At 35.6% G+C, this 23,328-nt stretch overlaps 3 protein-coding genes across 3 annotated transcripts; all 3 read right to left on the bottom strand.

The window, feature by feature from the left end:
- Positions 1 to 186: 186 nt before the first annotated feature.
- Positions 187 to 1,098, bottom strand: LOC106001151 (olfactory receptor 4A15-like). Its single transcript, XM_013036279.1, has one exon. The coding sequence runs from the start codon at positions 1,096 to 1,098 to the stop codon at positions 187 to 189; it is 912 nt and encodes a 303-aa protein (XP_012891733.1).
- Positions 1,099 to 4,685: 3,587 nt separating this feature from the next.
- On the bottom strand, positions 4,686 to 5,609 carry LOC106001159 (olfactory receptor 4A5-like). The gene has a single exon (XM_013036290.1). It carries the CDS (start codon positions 5,607 to 5,609, stop codon positions 4,686 to 4,688), a length of 924 nt encoding a protein of 307 aa, XP_012891744.1.
- Positions 5,610 to 14,842: 9,233 nt separating this feature from the next.
- LOC106001161 (olfactory receptor 4A5-like) lies at positions 14,843 to 15,766 on the bottom strand. The gene has a single exon (XM_013036292.1). The coding sequence runs from the start codon at positions 15,764 to 15,766 to the stop codon at positions 14,843 to 14,845; it is 924 nt and encodes a 307-aa protein (XP_012891746.1).
- Positions 15,767 to 23,328: the final 7,562 nt, after the last annotated feature.

Below are 23,328 nucleotides of genomic sequence, written 5' to 3'. Positions count from 1 at the left end.
GCTTTCTACGAGTTCTGAATATCTAAGACAAAAATTGATACCCCCAAAATATTAAACCAATGCTTCTCATTATGCAGGTTTTATACCTGCGGAAATTTACTTCCAGTGAAATAATCACACATGGCATTCCTGAAAGGAGCAGCTCATCATTGCAGACAAATGCCACATTTCTCGCACTACTCCTTTTCATTTTTTAGTCCAAAGCTTCTTCATGGCACTTTTAATCTCAGCATTCCTCAGAGTATAGATGAGAGGATTTAACATTGGGGTGATGATAGTGTAAAAGACAGTCAAGGACTTGTCAATGGGCAAGGTGGAAGGAGGTCTCACATACATAAAAATGCAAGGGACAAAGAAGAGGACCACCACTGTGATGTGGGAGCCACAGGTGGACAAGGCCTTGCGCCTCCCTTCCTGGCTGAGATTCTTCAGCGAGTGCAGAATGATTCCATAGGAGATCAGCAAGAGCATGAAGATGACCACACAGATGGCTCCATCATTGGCAACCACCGTGAGTCCAATCACATAGGTGTCTGTGCAGGCCAGTTTTAATAGAGGGTACATGTCACAGATGAAGTGGTCGATCACATTGGGGCCACAGAAGGGAAGATTGTAAACAAAGAGAAGTTGCAGGATTGCATGCAAAAAGCCCCCAATCCAGGCCAATAGCAGCAGCAGAACACACACTCTTCGGTTCATGATCATCAGATAATGCAAGGGTTTGCAAATGGCCACGTAGCGGTCATAAGCCATGACGACCAGCAGCAAAATCTCAGCACCACCAAACAAATGTCCGATAAAAAGTTGGCTCATGCAAGCTTGGAAGGATATCGTTTTCTTCTCATACAGTAAGTCTATAATCATATTTGGAGTAACTGTAGTTGAATAAACAGCATCCATGAAAGATAAATAGCCAAGAAAGAAGTACATGGGGGCATCCAAACTTGGGCTCACCAGCACGGTCACGACAATGAGTAAGTTGCCTGCCATTGTCACAATGTAGATGAGCAAGAACACAACAAATAGTATTTTCTGACCTTGAGGGCTCTGAGTGAGCCCCAACAGCACAAAGTCAGTCACATTGCCCCTTTTTTCCATATGTCCTTCTGATAGCCCTCATGTCAATGGTCAGAAAAAAAAATCATACACAAATACTATTATCAATTAGTAACATGTGAGATCCAGAATAATTTAGTTGTTCATTTTAAAAACAGGTAGATAAGCATTATGCTTTATTATGTTCCAGAACTGTCAGAGATAAGAATACAAGAGATACTAAAATGCCATTCCTTACTTCATTCTTACAGATTAAAAAAGAAAGAAAGAACATATTAGAAAGTTATGTGTGGAAAGAACAGAAGATAGAGAAATGAGTCTCCCATGACAAGCTTTCAACCTTGTAGCCAATAAAATTGTCCAAATAGCTGCATGTCAATGGCTTACTCCTGTCATCCTAGCTACTCACAAGGATGAGATCTGACGATCACAGCCCAAAAATGAAATAAGACAGAAAGTCTATGAGATTCTTACCTCCAATTAACCTCCTAAAAATTGGAAGTAGAGCTGTGGTTCAAGTGTTAGAATGCCTACCCAAAATGAAAACTAAGGGATATAGCACCCAAGTTCTGAGTTCAAGCTTCAGTACTAGCAACCAAAAAAAAAATGTACACATACCATACTATAAACAAAAATAAAGTTTTAAAAGAACGTTCCTGCTGTTCGTTGCATAGCATAATACCTCGCTCAGAATCTTATCTATAAACATACTTTCTGGGTTACTGGTGGGAAGAAACTAGTCAGCCAGTCCAAAGTCTGTGCTGTGATACCTTTTCGTGGGTCTCGTGTGACAACAGCTTCATGGACTTGATGCCAGCTCTGAACGGACAGAGCAGAAGGGCACATGAAGCTTCACTGGACCTTGAAATAGGTCCACCTGGTCAGTTCTCGCCATGCTTGTAAAAACTCTGCTTCATCACACTTCCATAGGAGAGAATGATATTTCTAATCATTGAGATTTTTTAAATGAATACCAGAAATAGTCTCTGAGCTCAGGAATTCTAAGTCTTCATTATGAACAAAAATGCTTGAGATCATCCTTTAGACAAAATTTGCCCTAATCACTCAGAAAAGGGAAGCATTTTGAAGTTAAATAAGGTGAGGTTTGTAAGAGAAGAAAAACCATAAATTTGTGTTTTGTACTAAAGTTCCATATCAATAAAAGTGTGATAATAAAATATCTTTTAAAACTTTTTTCATTCTGACCTGTCTTCATGCATCATAGATGAAGTTCAGATTACCCAAAATATGGAGAAAAATCCTAAATTTACTGAGTTTACCATTCATTTTACCACTTCAAATCCTTAACAACCCAGTCACAGGAATGCTGATATTGACATGCTCTGAGGTAAAGGCAAAAAGTCTGTAAACATCTCATCTGTATTTGAACTTTGGCACATATGCTCGAATCATTGGATGTTGCATCACTAACTCCTTAATTAAATTCATTGGGACCTTAATCATAATTCTGAGGGTAGACTACACTTCTCCAGAGATTGCACAAGAATGACTAGATATAAAAGAAAACCCTTGAGGAACTATGATGAGTGGGAAACTTGAGGTCAAATCATCAACATTGGGAAGTCCAGTCCAGGAAAAAAATTAAACATAAAAACCCTCTTGGTAAAAATCATGACCACAACACAAGTAAACATGATGAGTGAGCTACTCCATCTGAAACTTCTCAGCTGACATCTAAATTGACAACCAGAGTATGGGAAAAACTGACTTCAGAACAAGTCATTAAAAACTTGATTCAAATATAGTTAAAGCAAGATTTCCCTTAAGAAAAGTGTTGCTGCTTCTCACATAGCTTCAAGCAGGCAATTGGTAAATTAGTACTCAAATAGGAAAAGAGAAAAACATATGAGAAATTATTATTCACATTTTAACATTCTAAAACAGTAACTAACACACAATACAATAACACACATTTTTATGCTGTTCCAAAATATTCAATTCATAAATAAAACATATCAAGTATTAAGGAACTCAACCAGAAATTGATACCAAAATACAACTAATTATTATAAATTAAGAAGCAATCTAGGGGCTGGGAAGGTGGCTCAGTGGTAAAGTGCTTGCTTTGCAGCACCCAGCACCCTGGCTTCATTCTTTAGCACCACATAAGCAAAAAAAAGCCAGAAGTGGTGCTGTGGCTCAAGTGGTAAGGTGCTAGCCTTGAGCTGAAGAGCTGAGGAACAGTGCCCAGGCCCAGAATTCAGGCCCCATGACCAACAAAAAAAAGCAATCTACATAAATTTGAAACACAAGAATCTAACTTTTAAACTCCACTGAAATATATTCTACATGTAAAAGCAGCTACAAAGAAATTTTAAACTGCATGATGCAGTAGAGGACAATAGTATCATTTCTATGTTATACTTTTCCAGCTCTGTAGGTGCACAATTGATATATAATCAATTTGGTTTTCATAAGTGACATTGCAAAATGATTACCATAATTAAACTAATAAAACTATCACCTTGGGCAAAAACTGTTTTCTTTGATTTGCTTTTGTGTTTAAGAACGCTGAAGCTATTTCTACTAAATTTTAAATACATAATACATTCTTACCTGTAGCTTGAATGTTGTCATATCAATGCAGAAATCATTTATCTTTTGTATTGAAACTTTATAACTCTCCAGTCATTGCCAAAAACCTTTTGTTCTCTGTTTCCATGAGTTTGACTATTTTATGTGGTATATAAGTAAGACAATGCCTACTTCGACAACTGGCATACAATTATTATAATGCCTTCCAGATCCATATAGAATATTTTTCTCATACAAAGCTAAATAATATTCCATTGTATACATGCTTTACCCATTCATACAGTGCCAGACACTTCATCATATTATTGTAGTGGTTATCCTAAATAATGTAATATTGAACCCAAATGTGCATATATCTAAAGTCCTGTTTTATTTCATTTCAATTAACACAGAAATAAAAATGCTAGATTACACAATAAAAACCGGACCAGGAAATGTGACTCACTTTGTGACATACACTTGTCAATCAAACAAGCAGCCCTTCTTTCAAGTACTAATAACAACAGATAATAATCTCCAAATAAAAAGCATGGATGGAGGTATGGATCAAGTAGTAGAGTGCCTGCCTAGCAAGCATGATGCCACAAGTTCAAACCTATAGCCAAAGAAGAGGGGAAAAATCAACCAGAATTTCTTTTCATCATCAATTATTTCCAACATTAAAAAAACACCTACACTGGTAATATCTCATTTTATTTTGCTCTGTGTTGTTTCACTTTCCTTTGTCTTGTAGTTGGAGACTGCATCTCACCAAGCACTACAAGGAGGCTTTGAACTCCGGGTCCTCTCCCCTCTCTCTTACAGTAAGTGGAAAGATAGAAAGCTTCAAGGTGATGCTAGCTGGACTTTTCTACCTGTTATAGGGGAAATATTGCTATCTCTCATTTGGCTTCCTTAATTTCATGTAAAATGTATTCTAATCTCAAAAGATATTGTTAAGTGGTTTTTTTTCAGTGAAAAGAACCAGATCTAGAGAATGCATTCAGTTGAATAACCTTTTGTAAGAATTCACTGTCTGTCTGATGTTTCTGAATTAAGAACAAGCCTCTTCGCCATGGGAGATGCATGCTTCCTCAACCCGTGGTTAACTGTCTACACCAGAGTTTGTTCATAGCATTTTTCATCTCTGAATTTCTCAAGGTGTATATCAAAGGGTTCAGCACAGGAGTGATGATCATAAACACGACACTGAGGGACTTGTCGATGGGAAAGTTGGAGACAGGTCGCACATAGATGAAAATACAAGGAACAAAAAAGAGCACCACCACCATGATGTGGGAGCTGCAGGTGGACAGGGCTTTGCGCCTCCCCTCCTGACTGTGATTCTTCAGAGATGATAAGATGACTCCATAGGAGATGAGGAGAAGAGTGAAAATGACCACACAGATGGCGCCTCCATTGGCAACCACTGTGAGGCCTATGACATAGGTGTCAGTGCACGCAAGTTCCAACAGTGGGTACATGTCACAGATGAAGTGGTCGATGACATTGGGACCGCAGAAAGGAAGACTGTACACAAAGACTATTTTAACAATAGAGTGTCCAAAACCTCCAGTACAGGCCACCATCAACAGGATAAAGCAAACCTTCCGATTCATGATGGTCACATAATGCAATGGCTTACAGATGGCCACATAGCGATCATAGGCCATCATTACCAGAAGGAAGACCTCAGCACCCCCAAATAAGTGCTGTATAAAGAGCTGACCCATGCAACCTTGGAAGGAAATGGTCTTTTCAGCATAGAGTAAATCCACAATCATCTTGGGTGAGATGGCCGTGGAATACACAGCATCCATAAGTGACAGACAAGCAAGGAAGAAGTACATTGGGGACCCTAAGGAGGGACTGGCAATAATGGTCACCATGATGAGCAGGTTGCCCACCATTGTCACAATGTAGATGAGTGAAAACAGGACGAATAAGGCTTTTTGCAGTTTGGGATCTTGAGTGAGGCCCAAGAGGACAAATTCTGTGACATTGTTTCTCTCTGTCATCCTTTGTCTTCTACAGGGCTTGCATCACAGATGAGGGCTCCAAGGAACACTTCCTGAAATCATGAGCAGTATTTAGAATCCAGTGTGTCATACAAAATATTTTTGTCAATTTTGTCTACAATGCTGAATACATATTAAACTCTTAGTATCAAATAGAATGGTCTTCCAAAGAGGCCATGAGTCCATCCCCTGACATTTCTATTATTTCTCATCTATAGGCCAACAATGAGAAGAGCTCAGCTGATATTAGAAAAGCAACACTTTTTGTAATAGTCCCACAAATATAAAATACTTAGGAGTTAACTAAAGAAGTGAGGGACCTCCAAGATGAAAACCTCAAAAACCTGAAAAAGGAAATCAAGGCAGAACTTAGAAGTGGAAAAACCTCCCATTCTCCTGGATTGGAATAATTAATATCATGAAAATGGCAATAATCCCAAGGCTATCTACAAATCCAATGCAATACCTATTAATATTCCAACCTCATTCTTCAATGACATAGAAGAAGCAATCAAAAAATTCATATGGAACAATAAAAGACCCTGAATAGCAACAACAATCCTTAACAGAAAGAACAGTGCTGGAGGAATATGAATACCAAACTTCAAACTCTACTACAAAGTCATAGTAATCAAAACAGCTTGGTACTGGCACAAGAACAGACCTCAGGACCAATGGAGTAGAATTGAAAACCCAGAAATGAACCCACAGACCTATAGCCAACTAATCTTTAATAAGGGAGCTAAAAGAATTACAATGGAAAAAACACAGCCTCTTCAGTATATGGTGCTGGCAAAATTGGTTAACTACTTGTAGAAAATTAAAGCTAGATCCTTATATATCACCCTGCACCAGAATCAACCCCAAATGGATCAAATACCTCAGAGTCAAAGCAAACACCCTGAAAACATCACAGGAAGGAATAGGAGAAACCCTAGGTCTCCTTGGCATAGGCTGAAATTTTTTTTTCTTTTTTTTTTCTTTTTGTTTATGTGGTCCTGAGGAATCGAGGTCCTGAGGAATCGAGGTCCTGGGCCTCATGCATGCAAGGCAAGCACTCTACCACTGAGCCACCTTCCCAGCCCCACAGGCTGAAATTTTCTTAATAGAAACCCAGAAACACAACAACTCAAGGAAAGGTTGGACAAAAGTGATTGCATGAAACTGCAGAGCATTTGCATGGCAAAAGACATAGCTAGCAAGATCAACAGAAATCCCACAGATTGGGAGAAGATCTTCACTAGTCAAATGATTTTCATTATGGCCAGAGTTTAAAGTAAAACAGACAAATACCCAACAGTTTTTTCATCTATTTAATAAGTCATGGCTTATTATTTATCATACCTTTGTATAGATCTCAGCAAGAAGAGCATGGAGATGCTTCTTGTTGGCAACTTAACTCTCTAAATATATGAGGAGACAAGGTCACCTCTTCTAGTTTGTAGTATTCATGGATCATGTTGTTCAATGTGATCTGGGTAACACTATAAACAACTAAGAAACATTTAACTGAATAAAGTTGCACTCCAGTATTCATAGGGGTCAATATTTCACATATCTACAAAAAAAAAAAAACAACAGCCTTTGTGACTTGTCCATCAAATCGGGATAAATACACTGGACTTGAAGTGTGTCATCAGAGTTCTCAAGCATTTAACATGCTGCTTCCAGGAACAATTTCTTCATATCACATTTTCAGGAACTATAATTCTGTCCTTGTAACCTTAACTGTGTAAATTTTACAATGCGCATCCACTCATTACCCTTATTTTCAGCAAATATTTTTAACTAAACTGAACAATATCATTATTTTTAACAGATATTAGTATTTTCCTGGATTATTTTTTTAAATTCTTTGTGCTAAGACTCCAATAAATGATGGAGAAAATAGAATGTAAAGTGAAAGGTAGTGAATAATCAAGTATAATATATATATATATATATATATATATATATATATATATATATATGGTTTCTGGACATAGTGCTCAAAAATGGAAGGTCACAATATTAAAACTACAACATAATAAACAAGAAAAGACCACTTGTTTTTGTTCTACTTCTAAAGGTAAATATGAGTAAGGTTAAAAGTTTTCACATATAAAGATAATGTGATTGAACTAGACATTTTCAGAAATCCTCTTCAAATTATTTACAAGATTAATTCATATAGTCCTATATTTTCACATTCTACTATCATCTTCATATTTTTATACTTTATACAGAGCAATTTCCAAGTTTATCCTTTCTGCTAAACAACACAAGCCAATAGTCAATGTGACATATTGACTACTATAACCACATCAATTCTAAAAGACTCTTGGCCGCTAGGTAGTTAAAGACCCAAAACATCCCTGGAGAGAGAGAGCAAGATTATGCGGAATCGGCATCTATACTGTGGTGTTAAACTCCAAGGGCCATTTATTTGCAGTCTATGTGACTTCAACAATTTAGAAAACTTTTCTGAGCATGTTTTATCATTTTTTTCTGTGAGGACAAACATAGCATATACCAATTATACATGTAAGTATATACAACATTGCTTTGTACCTGAAAAGTCTAGCTAAATGATATCTGTCATTAATGTTCTTGAATGCTTTACTATAAAGCATTAGATCAGAAAAAACTCATAATCTCTCTCATTTTAACAGGAATATTGACATATTTCTGAATATAAAGAATACAGTATCTATAAATCATACAGTCTATTTGTAGGATAGAATAAATTTATATCTATTAGGAATATATATTTTACTATAACAGTAAGAGTAACATTGACCTGTAGAGAAATCTATTTTAACAATAATCCAGCAAGATTAGATGCACATGGATTTTGTAGTGGAAGAAGACACATGCAAAGAGAGTCTAAGTATCATCAGAAACCACCTGATAGGAACTTGCTTACTTACCTGCTTGCTTGCTCATCATTTCTCTTTTCCTCTTTTCTTTTCTTTTTGTTTTTGCTTTTGTTTTTGGTACCAATCATGGGGCTTGAACTCAGAGCCTGGACACTATTCCTGAGCTTTTATGCTTAAGGCTAGCTAGCACTCTGCCACTTGAGTCATAGCTCTACTTCTGGACTATGGTAACTAATTGATCTTAAGAGTCTCTTCAGATCTCAGCCTCCTGATGAGCTATGATTACAGGCATAAGCTACCAGTACTCAGCTCTGTACATGGCTCATTCCTATTACTACTTTGACCTGACTCAGGAGGTGTCATTGTTAAAGCTACAGCCTGGCAATGGTACATTAAGAACATGAATCTACCGAATGGGCTACAGTTCGTTCTCTTTGTGCTATTTCATGCTTCCTGTGGTTTTTGTTCTGTTCAATCAACCATGCTGAGTTTGATCAGGATACTAAACCATTATCTCCTTAACAGAGTAAAAGCTGAGTATTTTGAATATATTGTTTGGTGTTTCAATAATTTAACACTTTACAAAAAATCTAACAAATAGTAATAAGGGATTTTCAACTGAAAATATTAGGTCAGTAGTTTTCTAGAGAAAAACTACCCTAGATCCTACATGACAGGATTTTTTTCTAAACATAAAACAATGCTAAGCAAAATGAATTCTAAGCTATGGAAACAAGAGGTTTCTCTTTGTTGTTCTTGTTTTTAATGTACTATATGTAGCAATTTCTTTTTTCTTCATCTTTGTCTTCCTTATGGTTTAATCCTTGTTGTCACTGTATTTGATGTTGGTACCTTTTGTATTGTATATACATTTTTCTGAATTAGGGAAAGGAAGGAGAACAACAAAGTGGCGAGACAAAGGACAAGGGGTAAACCAATGCAACAGCCAGACTCACAGACACTATGTTGGAAATGAACTGTACAACTCAGGGAAGGTGTGTGTGTGGGGGGGGGGGAATGGGAGGAAAAAAGGGGGTTAACAATGTTTGACAAGAAATGTACTTACGTATGTAACTGTAATAACCCCTCTGTATCTCACCTTGACAATAAAATTAAATTTAAAATGTGTATAATATATAGGGCTTTACAGTCATTTTTGAATAAATGTAATCACTTTTATAATTTTATGTTTCTCTGAGTAACATTGGATAACATATAATGCTAGGCATCATTTTTTTTTCCTTTGAAGATAGACTAAATGCTTGTTGAACCCATGTTAAGATTCACACATTCAAGTCCATATAATGGTTCAGAAAATAATACACATAGGGTCCCTCGGAGCTACCACACTGGAATATTATATAATTGTGAATTTTTTAATTCAGGTATGTCTAAAAGAATTATAGTGCTTTGTTATCATACTATACAAACTACAATACCCCATAAAATAAAATAATAAATCCACTTGTTTTCATATATTACATATAATGTAATCATATATAACTATATGTAATATGTATTTATATTTTATATATTATATAATATTCTATATCACATATATATCAAGGATCACTCTTTTTATATTGTATGTTATCATGTGTGTTAATATACCCTATATTTATATTTTATGTGATATATATATCATATATCTCATGGATCACTCATTATTTGCCAAAAATAAACACCAACCAAGTACCATATGTGTGTGTGTGTGTGTGTGTGTGTGTGTGTGTGTGTGTGTGTGTGTGTTCTAAGTACTTTCTAGGCTTTGCTAGCTGTACTGGTTTAATTTGGGTGCACGTAATAACAATTGGTGATATTTAATCCATTGGCTGTATTTCAATATAGCATACAATTTTTCACCTGGTATCCATTGTCATTTTCCATGAGCTCACATCTTGGGTCTTGTTCTGCTTTCACTCAGGGCAGCTCAGCATGTTAGGGAGCTGTGTGCTCACAGAACTCAGGATAGCCTGAGGTTGATGAGAGGATCGACAAAAGGCTCCAACTGTCCACAGCTCCTGTCCAGGCAGGTTTTCCTCATCTGTCTGTCAGAGAAAAATGTACTGGATGCCTCAGATATAAAAACATTTAAATTTCAACATTCACTGTATAAACATCTGAAGATTCTCACGCATTGGAAAACTGGCCTCATAGAAAGCAGTTTTATATTTTTGGGGACCAAAACTAACCTAAACTAACCTAACCAAGTGTATTTTTTGGTAGTACCAATAAACAGATGCAAAATTTCAATATCAAAATCAGTTATATAGGTTTTCTTCTTAATTGTGTTAAAGCAAGAAAAAATGTTTACTTTCTCAACATTTAAGTAGATACTTGTTAAGATAATTAAAAAGACAAAGGCTGCTATTCAATTAAGTGTACAAACTGATAATGGCTGTTTCTCATAAGAAAGTGAAACTTCTCAATCCTTTACTCATTCAAATGACACCTTCCTAAGTAAGGTCTCTTCGTTCTTAAATATAAACATAACCCAATGTCTCCATAATACCATTCCAAAAAATAAAAACTTCCACAAACAAACCCATCTATAAGAAATGATGCATACAAAAAGAAAACATGACACTCCTAGAGGATCTCAAGACAAGCCGCCACCTGAGAGCTACTCAAGCCTGGGTAAAATCTGAGTTTAAAAAAATCCTACTGGGTCATTCTAACAATAAAATAAATCTTCCCTTTATATGTATGTGCAAGCTAGGAGTTTTACACGATTGCTATTATTAATGAGAGATATGATAAGGTCATTATAGATTTGTTTGTTGCAATATTTGGAACAAAATCAAATGAATTCATTTCTCTGGGGTAAATTTCTTTCTTTGGACATCCCTACTGAGAAAACACTTGGCTCCTACCAAAAAAAGTGTAGCTAGCAGATAAAATCATACCAAAATCTTCTAAGGTAAAAATTCTTCACTGTGTTTATTAATAATGTATGGCTTTCACATCATCAAATAGATAAGGAAGGAGATATTTGATCCAGCCTGAAAATATGTAATCCAGCCACAGTCCCCTTACATAATCACCCCAACCTAACCACTGTGAGAAGTTACTGCCCAAGAAGCTCAGAGGCTCAGTGGCACACTGCCTTTTAAGTGAATGAATTATGAAAAGATAGCAGTATAAAAGAATTCTGAGTTAGATCCAAACACATACATTGCTTTGGAATACCATGGAGGTGGGATTTTAAAACAGTTGGGAAAATATTAATATTCCCATAAGAAGGTCCAACTGGGAACAAAGCCATGGCTCAAGTTGGTGGAGCACCAGCCATGAGCACACAAGCCAATGGGAATATGAAGTCCTCCATCCAAAGCATCTTTTCTTTCTTTGTTTTTCAAGGCTCTATTATGGCATGCAAATGAATAAATAGCCTCACAAGAAGGGCTCACATTTGCAATCCTACATACTAAGGAGGCTGAGATCAGAGGATCATGGTTTGAAGCCAGCTTGAGCAGAAAAGTCTGCAAGACTCCATCTCCAAAGAACTATCAAAACTCAAGCTGGTGGTTTGACTCAAGAGATAGAGTGCCAGGTGGAGCAAGCAAGCTAAATGAGAATAAGAGGGATTTTATTCAAGATCTGGAACTTAACACACACACACACACACACAAAAGTGTAACTATAAATGTGAGTAAGATTCTGCTCCTAAGTTCCAAATAACTTTTAAAGAATTAATAGAAAATATAAAACTACAAAAATTTTATATGTATTCAAACGATAAAAGTATGCAAGGATTTTTTATGGAATTTTGGTAGCTCAAGCCTTAAATCCTAGCCTCTCAGGAAAATGATCTCTAGAGCACCATGGTTCAAATCCAGCTGGGGCAAAAGAGGGAATGAGACTATATAGCCAATTAGCTAGTGAAATGCCCAGCTGGAGGTGTGGTTCAAGTGTTTGAGCTCAGGAACTCTGAGTCTTGATTAAGAATAAAGATGTTCAAATCTTCCTTCAGACAAAATTGGTCTTAATTACTCAGAAAAGGGAAGTATTTTGAGGTTAACAGAGGTGAGGTTTTTAAGAGAAGAAAAATCATAAATTTGTGTTTTGTACTAAATTTATATCCCATATCAATAAACATGAAATAATAAAATGGCCTTTAAAACTTTTTGATTCTGGCCTGTCTTCATACATCTCGGTTGAAATTCAGATTACCCAAATGATGGGGAATAACCTTAAATTTACTGAGTTTACCATTCATTTTACCATTTCAAATCCTTAAAAACCCAGTCACAGGAGCTGATATTGACATGCTCTGAGGTAAAGGCAAAAGGTCTGTGAACATCTCATCTATATTTGAACCTTAGCACACATGGTAGAATCATTGGATGATGCATCACTAACACTTATAAATTCATTGGGACCTTAATCATAATTCTGAGGGTAGAATATACTTCTCCAGAGATTCCACAAGAATGGTAACTACGAATGACCAATTGTAACAGAAAACCCTTGGAGAAATTATGATGAGGGAGAAACTTGAGGTCAAATCATTAACATTGGAAAGTCCAGTCAAGGAAAATATTGAGCATATAAAAACCTTCTTGGTAAAAGCATCGGTAATAGGATGAGTATACTGTTCCATCTGCAACCTCTTAGTTGACATCTAAACTCACAACCAGAATATGAGCAAAACTGACTTCAGAACAAGTCTTTAAAAACTTGATTCAAATACAGATGAAGCAAGTTTTCCCCTAAGGAAAGTACTGTTCTTAGCACATAGCTTCAAGAAGGCAATTGGTAAATGTATATTAGTACTAAAATAGGGAGAGAGAAAAATACATGGGAAATTATTCTCCATATCTTAGTATTCATGACACATTCAAAACTATAAATACACACAGTACTATAACACACATTGTGAACCTGTTCCAAAGTATTTAATTCATAAAAAACATATAACAGGTAATAAGTAACTCAACCAGAAATTGATACCAAAATATAACTAATTATTCAATTTAAGAAGCAATCTACATGAATTTGAAATATAAGACACTAATTATAAATCTCCACTGAAATATATTCTACATGTAAAAGCAGCTAGAAAGAAATCTTAAACTGCACTGGGCAGCAGTCATAGTTCAATAGTATTGTTCTTATGTTATACTTTTCCAGCTCTTTTGGTGCACAATTGATGTACGATCAATTAGATTTTCATAAGTGACATTACAAAATGATTACCACAATTAAAATAATAAATACAACTATCACCCTGGGTAAATACTATTTTCTTTGATTTGCTTTGGGTTTTAAAACACTTAAGTTATTTCTATTAAAATTTTAAGTACATAACACATTCTTAGTGTAGCTCGTATGCTGTAATATCAATGCAGAAATCATTAATGTTTTGTATTGAAACTTTGTAACTCTCCAGGCTTTGTGAAAACCATTTTGGCCTTTACTTCCATGAGTTTGACTATTTTATATGCTACATAAATAAGACAATGCCTATTTTGCTTTCATATCTGGCATACAATTTATTACAATACCTTCCAGATCCATATAGAATATTTTCTAATACAAAGCTAAACAATATTCCATTGTAAATTTTCTTTGTCCATTCAGCCAGTGTCTGACACTGCATTATACTATTGTAGTAGTTATCCTAAATAATGCCATATTGAACATAAATGTGCAAGTTCTGTTTTACTTCATTTAAGTAAGTACACAGAAATAGAATTGCTAGATTACACAATAAAAAAAGGACCAGGAAATGTGACTCACTTTGTGACATACACTTATCAATCAAGCAAGCAGCCCTTCTTTCAAGTACTAATAACAACAGATAATAATCTCCAAAGAGAAAGCATGGATGGAGGTATGGATCAAGTAGTAGAGTTACCTGCCTAGCAAGCATGATGGGACAAGTTCAAAGCTAACACCAAAGGAGAGGGAAAAAATCAACTAGAAATTCTTTTCATCACCACCTATTTCCAACATTAAAAAACAACTCTACACTGGTAATATCTCATTTTGTTTTACTCTGTGTTGTTCCACTTTCCTTTGTCTTGTAGTTGGAGACTGCATCTCACCAAGCACTACAAGGGGGCCTGGAAGTCCTAGTCTTCTCCTCTCTCTCTTGAAAGGTAGAAAGGTTGAAAGGTAGAAAGCTTCAAGGTGATGCTAGCTGGACTTTTCTACCTGTTATAGGGGAAAATATTGCTATCTCTCATTTGGCTTCCTTAATTTCATGTAAAATATATTGTAATATCAAAAGATATTATTACATGGTTTTCAGTGAAAAGAACCAGACCTAGAGAATGCATTCAGTTGAGTAACCTTTTGTAAGAATTCACTGTCTGTCTGATGTTTCTGAATTAAGAACAAGCCTCTTCGCCATGGGAGATGCACGCTTCCTCAACCCGTGGTTAACTGTCTACACCAGAGTTTGTTCATAGAATTTTTCATCTCTGAATTTCTCAAGGTGTATATCAAAGGGTTCAGCACAGGAGTGATGATCATAAACACGACACTGAGGGACTTGTCGATGGGAAAGTTGGAGACAGGTCGCACATAGATGAAAATACAAGGAACAAAAAAGAGCACCACCACCATGATGTGGGAGCTGCAGGTGGACAGGGCTTTGCGCCTCCCCTCCTGACTGTGAGTCTTCAGAGATGATAAGATGACTCCATAGGAGATGAGGAGAAGAGTGAAAATGACCACACAGATGGCGCCTCCATTGGCAACCACTGTGAGGCCTATGACATAGGTGTCAGTGCACGCAAGTTCCAACAGTGGGTACATGTCACAGATGAAGTGGTCGATGACATTGGGACCGCAGAAAGGAAGATTGTACACAAAGACTATTTGAACAATAGAGTGTCCAAAACCTCCAGTACAGGCCACCATCAACAGGATAAAGCAAACCCTCCGATTCATGATGGTCACATAATGCAATGGCTTACAGATGGCCACATAGCGATCATAGGCCATCATTACCAAAAGGAAGATCTCAGCACCCCCAAATAAGTGTTGTATAAAGAGCTGACCTATGCAACCTTGGAAGGAAATGGTCTTTTCAGCATAGAGTAAATCCACAATCATCTTGGGTGTGATGGCCGTGGAATACACAGCATCCATGAGTGACAGGCAAGCAAGGAAGAAGTACATTGGGGACCCTAAGGAGGGACTGGCAATAATGGTCACCATGATGAGCAGGTTGCCCACCATTGTCACAATGTAGATGAGTGAAAACAGGACGAATAAGGCTTTTTGCACATCAGGATCCTGAGTGAGACCCAGGAGGACAAATTCTGTGACATTGTTCCTCTCTGTCATTCTTTACTCTTCTATGGGTCTTGAATCACCAATGAGAGCTCAGAACACTTCCTGAAATCAAGAACAATATTTAGAATCCAGTGTATCATACAGAACATTTTCATCACTTTCTTCTACAGGGTGAACACATATTAAACTTTTAGTATCAAGTAGAATGGTCTTGCAAAAGGGGCCACGAGATCATCCCCTGACATTTCTATTATTCCTGAAATGATGTGCTTTAGAACCTAGCATTTAAAGAAAATCAAATACCCAACAGTTTTTTCATACATTTATTAAGATGATATAAGGTCATCTCTTTAAGTCTGTAGTATTCATGGATCATGATGTTCAATATGATCATACACAAATATCTGAAAAATATTTAACTAAATAAAGTTGCATCCCAGTACTTATTAGGGAGTAATATTTCATATGTCAACAAAAATAATCAGTCTTTGTGAATTGTTTATCAAGTCTGGATAAATACATTGGACTTGAAATGTGACATCAGAATTCTGAAGCACTGAACATGCTGCTTCCTGGAACAATTTCTTCCTATCACCTTTTTCAGGAACTATAATTCTGTCCTTTATAGCTTTGCCTGTGCCAATTTTACAATGCGCATCCACTCACTGCCCTTATTTTTTAACAGAACTGAACAGTATCATGATTTTTAACAGCTATTGGATTAATAGCATCTTTATTTTGCTGGGTATTTTTTAGATCTCTTGTGGGAAAACTGGTAATAACAATGGAAAAAATAGAAAGTAAAGTGAAAGACAGTGAATAATGAGGTATGCTTTATATATAAGACTTCCTTGGACATACTGCCCAAAAATGGAAGATCACAATGTTAAAATCACAACCTAACAAAGGAGAAAAGACCACTTGTTTTAGGTATGTTTCTAAAGGTAAATATGAGTAAGCTCAAAAGTCGTCCAGTACTCAGCTACCAGTACTCAGCTCTGATAAGAGCTTTGTACATGGCTCATTCCTATCACTACTTTGACCTGACTCAGGAGGTGGCATTGTTGAAGCTATAGCCTGGCAATGGTACATTAAGAACATGAATGTACAGAATGGGCTGCAGTTCATTCTCCTTGTGCTATTTCATGCTTCCTGTAGGTTTTGTTCTGCTCAATCAACCATGCTGAGTTTGATCAGTATACTAAGCCATTATCTCCTTAACAGAGTAAAAGCTGAGTATTTTGAATATATTGTTTGGTGTTTCAATAATTTAACACTTTACAAAAAAAACTAACAATTAGTAATAAGGGATTTTCAACTGAAAATATTAGGTTAATAGTTTTCTAAAGAAAAACTACCCTAGATCCTACATGACAGGATTTTTTTCTAAACATAAAACAATGCTAAACAAAATGATTTCCAAGATATGGAAACAAGAGGTTGCTCTTTGTTGTTCTTGTTAATATACTATATGAAGCTATTCCTTTTTCTTCATCATTTCCCCTCCTATGGTTTATCCCCTGTTGTCACTGTATTTGATGTCGGTACCCTGTTTATTGTATATGTATTTATCTGAATTAGGGAAGGGGAACAACAAAATGGTGAGACAAAGGACAAAGGGAAAAGGAATGCAACAATGATACCCACAAGAGACTATGTTGGAAATGAACTGTACAACTGGGGAGGGGGAGTTATTGTGGGAGAGGGAACATGGGAGAAAAAGAGGAGGGAGGGGCTAACAATGCCCGACAGGAAATGTACTCACTACCTTATGCATATAACTATAAGCCCTCTATACATCACCTTGACAATAAAATCAAATTTTAAAAAGTGATACCACAAATATTGTATATAAGACTTTACAGTCATAATCATATAAATGCAACCAATTTTATAATTTGATGTCTCTCTGAGTAACATTGAATAACCTATGATGCCAGGCATTGTTTTTTTCTGTGCACACATACATTTAGCCTAAATGCTTGTTGGACCCATGCTAAGATTCACACATTAAAGTCCATATAATGTTTCATAACCTGATATACATGGGGTCCCTCAGAGCTACTACACTGACATATTATATAATTGTGAATTTTCTGATTCAGATACGTCTAAAAGAATTATACTGCTTTGTTACCATACTATGCAAACTACAATACCATATAAAATAAAGTAATAAATTCACTTAGATACTTGTTTACACATATCCTATATAAGATAATCTAAGATAATTATATATAATATGTGTTTATATATTATGCCCTATATAATAGTCTATATCACATATATATATTGAGTCATTCTTTATATGATGCATGTTATCATGGTGATAATATGCTATATTTATTATATATATATATGTTACATGATATATATATATTATATATATATATATATATCACAGATCACTTATTATTAGCCCAAAATAAACACCAACAAAGTATCATAAAAATAAGCAAATATATTTCATATGATCTAATTAATTTCTATGCTTTGCTACTTTTACTGGCTTAATTCAGGTGCACGTAATGACTATTGGTGATATTTAATCTATTGGTTGTATTTCAATATCGCATACGAATTTTCACCTGGTACCCATTGTCATTTCCCATGAGCTCACATCTTGGGTCTTGTCCTGGTCTGGAAATGAATGCTTCATTCACTCAGGGCGGCTCAGCATGTTAGGGAGCTGTCTGCTCACAGAACTAAGGAGAGAGTGAGGCTGATGAACAAAATGGTTCTGATTGTCCACTGTTCCTGTATCCCCAAGCAGGTTTTCCTCATCTGTCTTTCAGAAAAAAATGTTTTAAGTGGATGTGTCAGATATAAAAGCTTTGAAATTTCAACTTTTACTGCATAGACAGCTGATTATTCACACACATTGGAAAACTTGCCTCATGGAAAACACTTTTATATTTTTGTGATTAAACTGATGATTAGCAGAAACTAACCTAGCCAAGTGTATTATTTAGTAGCACCAATAAACAGATGCAAAATTTCAATATTAAAATCAGTGATATAGGGATTTTTTAAGTTGTGCTAAAGCAAGAAAAAAAAATCTTAACTTTCTCACCATTTAAATAGATGTTAAGAGCATCAACAAACAAGCAAAACCTGGTATTCCATTAAGTGTAGAAATTGATGATGGCTGTTTCTCATAAGTAAAACTTGTCAATCCTTTATTCATTCAAAGGACACTTACCTAAGTAAAATTTCTTCCTTCCTAACTAAAAACATAACCCAATGTCTCCATAATCCCATTTCTAGAAAATAAAAACTTTTGTAAACAAACCTATCTGTAAGCAATGATGTATAGAAAAAGAAAACATGACACTCCTGGGATCTCAGGACAAGTCACTAGCTGAGAGCTACTCAAGCCTGGGTAAAATCTGAGTTTAAAAAAATCCTACTGGGTCATTCTAACAATAAAATAAATCTTCCCTTTATATTTGCAGGCTACAAGTTTTACATCATTGCTAGTATTAATGAGAGATACAATAAGGTCATTATAGATTTGTTTATTGCAAGATTTGGAACAAAATCAAATGAATTCATCTCTCTGGGGTAAATTTCTTTCTTTGAACAATCCCTAGTGAGAAAACACTTGGCTCCTACCAAGAAAGTGGAGCTAGCAGATAAAAACCATATTAAACTCTTAAAAAGAGATTGTAAAAATTCTTCACTGCATTTATTAATAATGTATGTCTTACACATTATAAAATAGATACAGAAGGAAATATTTGATCCATCCTGAAAATATTTAATACAGCCCCAGTCCCCTTACATCATCACCCCCCAATCTAACCGCTGTGAGAAAGACACTGCCCAAGAAGCTCAGAGGCTCAGTGGCACACTGCCATTCATTTGAATGAAACATGAAAAGATAGCAGTATAAAAGAATTCCGAGTTAGATCCAAACACATACATTGTTTTAGAACACCATGGAGTTGGGATTTTAAAAAAGTTGGGAAAATTATACACCTTTTAAAAAGTTCCAACTGGGAACAAAGCCATGGCTCAAATTGTCGGAGCACCAGCCATGAGCATGCAAGCCAATGGGAGTATGAAGTCCTCCATCCAAAGCATCATTTTTTTCTTTGTTTTTCAAGGCTCTATTATGGCATACAAATGAATAAATAGCCTGGCAAGAAGGGCTCACATCTGCAATCCTACATACTAAGGAGGCTGAGATCAGAGGATCATGGTTTGAACTCAGCTTGGGCAGAAAAGTCTGCAAGACTCCATCTCCAAAGAACTATCAAAAGTCAAGCTGGTGGTTTGACTCAAGAGATAGAGTGCCAGGTGGAGCAAGCAAGCTAAATGAGAATAAGAGGGATTTTATTCAAGACCTGGAACTTACACACACACACACACACACACACACACACACACACACACACACACACACACACACATAATTATAACTAGAAATGTAAGATTCCACCCCTAACTAAGCTCCGAATAATTTTTTAAAGATTAATCAGCTCCCTTATCAAAAATTAGATGGCTATAGGTCTGTAGGTTCATTTCTGGGTTTTCAATTCTATTCCATTGGTCCTGAGGTCTTTTCTTGTGCCAGCATCAAGCTGTTTTGATTACTATGGCTTTGTAGTAGAGTTTGAAATGTGGTATTGCTATTTCTCCAACACTGTTCTTTCTGTTTTTGCTATTCAGGGTCTTTTATTGTTCCATGTGAATTTTTGGATTGCCTCTTCTATTTCCTTGAAGAATGAGGATGGAATATTGATAGGTATCACCTTGAATTTGTAGATAGCCTTGGGAAGTATTGCCATTTTCACGATGTTGATCTTTCCAATCCAGGAGAATGGGTTTTTTTTTGCCACTTTCTGTTTTGATTTCCTTTTTCAAGTTTTTAATGTTTTCCTCATAGAGGTTCTTCATTTCTTTGGTTATGTTAATTTCTAGGTGTTTTATTTTTGTGGGGTTATTATGAATGGAGTTGCTTTCCTAATTTCAGCCACACTTTTCTCATTGTTTGCATACAGAAAAGCCATTGATATTTGAGGATTAATTTTATACCCTGCTACTTTGCCAAAGTTTTGAATCAGCTTGAGTAATTATTTTAAATGTATTCAAACAATAAAAATATGTGATTTTTTAATGGAATTTTGGTTGCTCAAGCCTTTAATCCTAGCCTCTCAGGAAAATGATCTCTAGAGCATGGTGATTTAAATCCAGCTGGGGCAAAAGAATGAATGAGACTATATAGCCAGTTAAATAGCAAAATGTCCAGCTGGAGGTGTGGCTCAAGTGTTTGAGTACCAGCCTTGGTTAAGTAAGTGACACATGAGTAGGAGGACCAGATTTCAAACATTAGTATTTTGGTAACTATGAATTGAGTATATTCTTCTACTCGTGGAATTTAAAAAAAAATAAAGTATTGACAGATTTGGCTACAAAACTATTGAAATGTTACTAAAAATTCTGTAATTACTTTATGTCATTGTAGCATCAAGAGTAAATCACCAGCTAGGAAACTATGATTACATGCACACCATCAAGGAAAGTTGTTTCCTACATAATGTGACCACAATATTTGTGTGGCAAAGATAAGCAATCATAGAAATCTTGTCAATGTAAACTGAATAAAACCATCTTAAGCAGGTTAAATAATAGTCTAGATTAAATTTAGTGAAGATGAATTAAACAATCTTTTAGTCAAATTACCAATTGACTTGACAGTACAGCTTCTATGAATACACTCAATCATATTCAAAAAGTTTGTTGCAGAATTATTTATCATGGAAAATTGAAATACATTGAGGAATACTGAATACATTAATTTTTTACATCTTAATAAAGTAATATATGATAAAGAGAAAGGTGAAAATGGAGTATCTTAACCTCATGTTAATAACATGAGGTTAATATACTCCAAGGTAAATACCAGCTTTTTTTTACAGATATGTAACCACCTGTGTTCCTTTGCAAATATGCTTATATTGGGCAAGAATAAATATTAGATGAAGATTAGAAACACAATACAGCATTTTGATTTGTATTTCTTTTATGACCAGAGAGGTTGAACCTTTCCTCATGTCTAGTGACCACTCTTACTTCTTCCTCTGAAAAGTCTCTCTTTAAGCCTTTAGCCAATTTATCAATGTTGAGTTTTTTAGGGGTTTTTCCAGGGGAGGGGTTAATTTTTAAGAGCTGAAGGATATTTTAGATACGTGACCCTTGTCTGATCCATAGCTGGTAAAAAGCTGCTCTTAGTCTGTGGGGTTTCTACCTATCTTGTTAGCTATTTCCTGAGAATATGCTTTTTTAGCTGAAGAATATTTTATCATTTAAATGAATATATATACATATATATATATATATATATATATGCTTTTCCCCATTCTTCTGTTAATTAGCATGAGAGTTGCTTTCATACTTTGGCCATTTCAGATAATATTGTAACTGATGGAGGTGCTCATATACTTTTTCAAGGTATTGATGTTTTTCTCCTTTCATATGCCCATAGAGGAGGAGTGCTTTTGACTAGTTTCTAGAGATGGACATTTGAATATATCGAATGAATGACATCTAATGATGTGAAAATGAATTATGTTTCACCAAGTCACAACCACTAATGTGATCAATATTATTGAGGTGTAACTGTAACCCTTCTGTATATCACCTTGACAATAAAATTTAAATTAAAAAACTTAGAGTTGGGAACCAATGCAACAGTGCTATACACAAGACAATATGTTGGAAATGATCTGTACAACTCGGGGGGCGAGAGGGTGTGGGGGAGGGAAAGCAGGAGATAAATGAGAGAGGGGGTAACAAGTTTGACAAGAAATGTACTTACTACCTCTCTTATGCAACTATAACCCCTCTGTACCTTGACAATAAAAAGGAAAATATTAGTTATGATAGACACAGCTGAGTTTAGAATACCTGAGAAACTGCTTTAAAGAACTTGGAAAAATAGTTGCTAGTGTCAATAACTGCTCAATATCATGTAAAGAATTTACAAAGCATGATTAGGCACAGATCCTAATGCTTTTACATAGATTTATCCTGAAATATAATTTTAGATTTCAAGTTTTCACTTGGCCTGTGTTCAAACACTATCAGGCTATTCAAATTATGTGATTTACTCCCCTAAACTATAATTTTTTGAACCAAGTTGTATACAAATGTCCCCCAGGCGGTGTTCATAAAATGACTAGCAGGCATACCACATAGATTTACTCTGGCCCAATATCCACAGGAAACACATAGAAAGGTGAGAAGTCCTAATGAACTCTTCCCATGACAATCTTTGGGTAAAGTTTCATTAGTGCTCCAACTAAGAATTATGATTTTATTATCTGTGATGAACTTAAGGTTCAATTTCTCTGCTAAGATAATTTGGATAAGAATGAACCGGAACTATCAAAGAATATATAGGGATGAGTGAGCAGTTTAATTGGTAAAGGAATGTCAAAAGTACTATAGGATAGTCTTTGATTTGGGATTATATAAACCATGAACCTTAAATCTTTTTTTGCATTAATGCTCTTTACTTTTATTTTTTTCACTGAAGATCTTTCTTCATTTTTTATTGTGAAAATACTGTACACAGGAGTTAAAATTACATGAGCAAGGTAATGAGT

The sequence above is a fragment of the Dipodomys ordii genome, unplaced genomic scaffold (assembly GCF_000151885.1).
Source record: "Dipodomys ordii isolate 6190 unplaced genomic scaffold, Dord_2.0 Scaffold270, whole genome shotgun sequence".
Taxonomy (NCBI): Eukaryota; Metazoa; Chordata; class Mammalia; order Rodentia; family Heteromyidae; genus Dipodomys; species Dipodomys ordii.
This window is presented reverse-complemented; position numbering and strand designations above follow the sequence as displayed.

Excerpts from the sequence above, each read along its gene's own strand:
- LOC106001151 (XM_013036279.1), bottom strand. The coding sequence starts at position 1,098 with ATGGAAAAAAGGGGCAATGTGACTGACTTTGTGCTGTTGGGGCTCACT.
- LOC106001161 (XM_013036292.1), bottom strand. The coding sequence starts at position 15,766 with ATGACAGAGAGGAACAATGTCACAGAATTTGTCCTCCTGGGTCTCACT.
- LOC106001159 (XM_013036290.1), bottom strand. The coding sequence starts at position 5,609 with ATGACAGAGAGAAACAATGTCACAGAATTTGTCCTCTTGGGCCTCACT.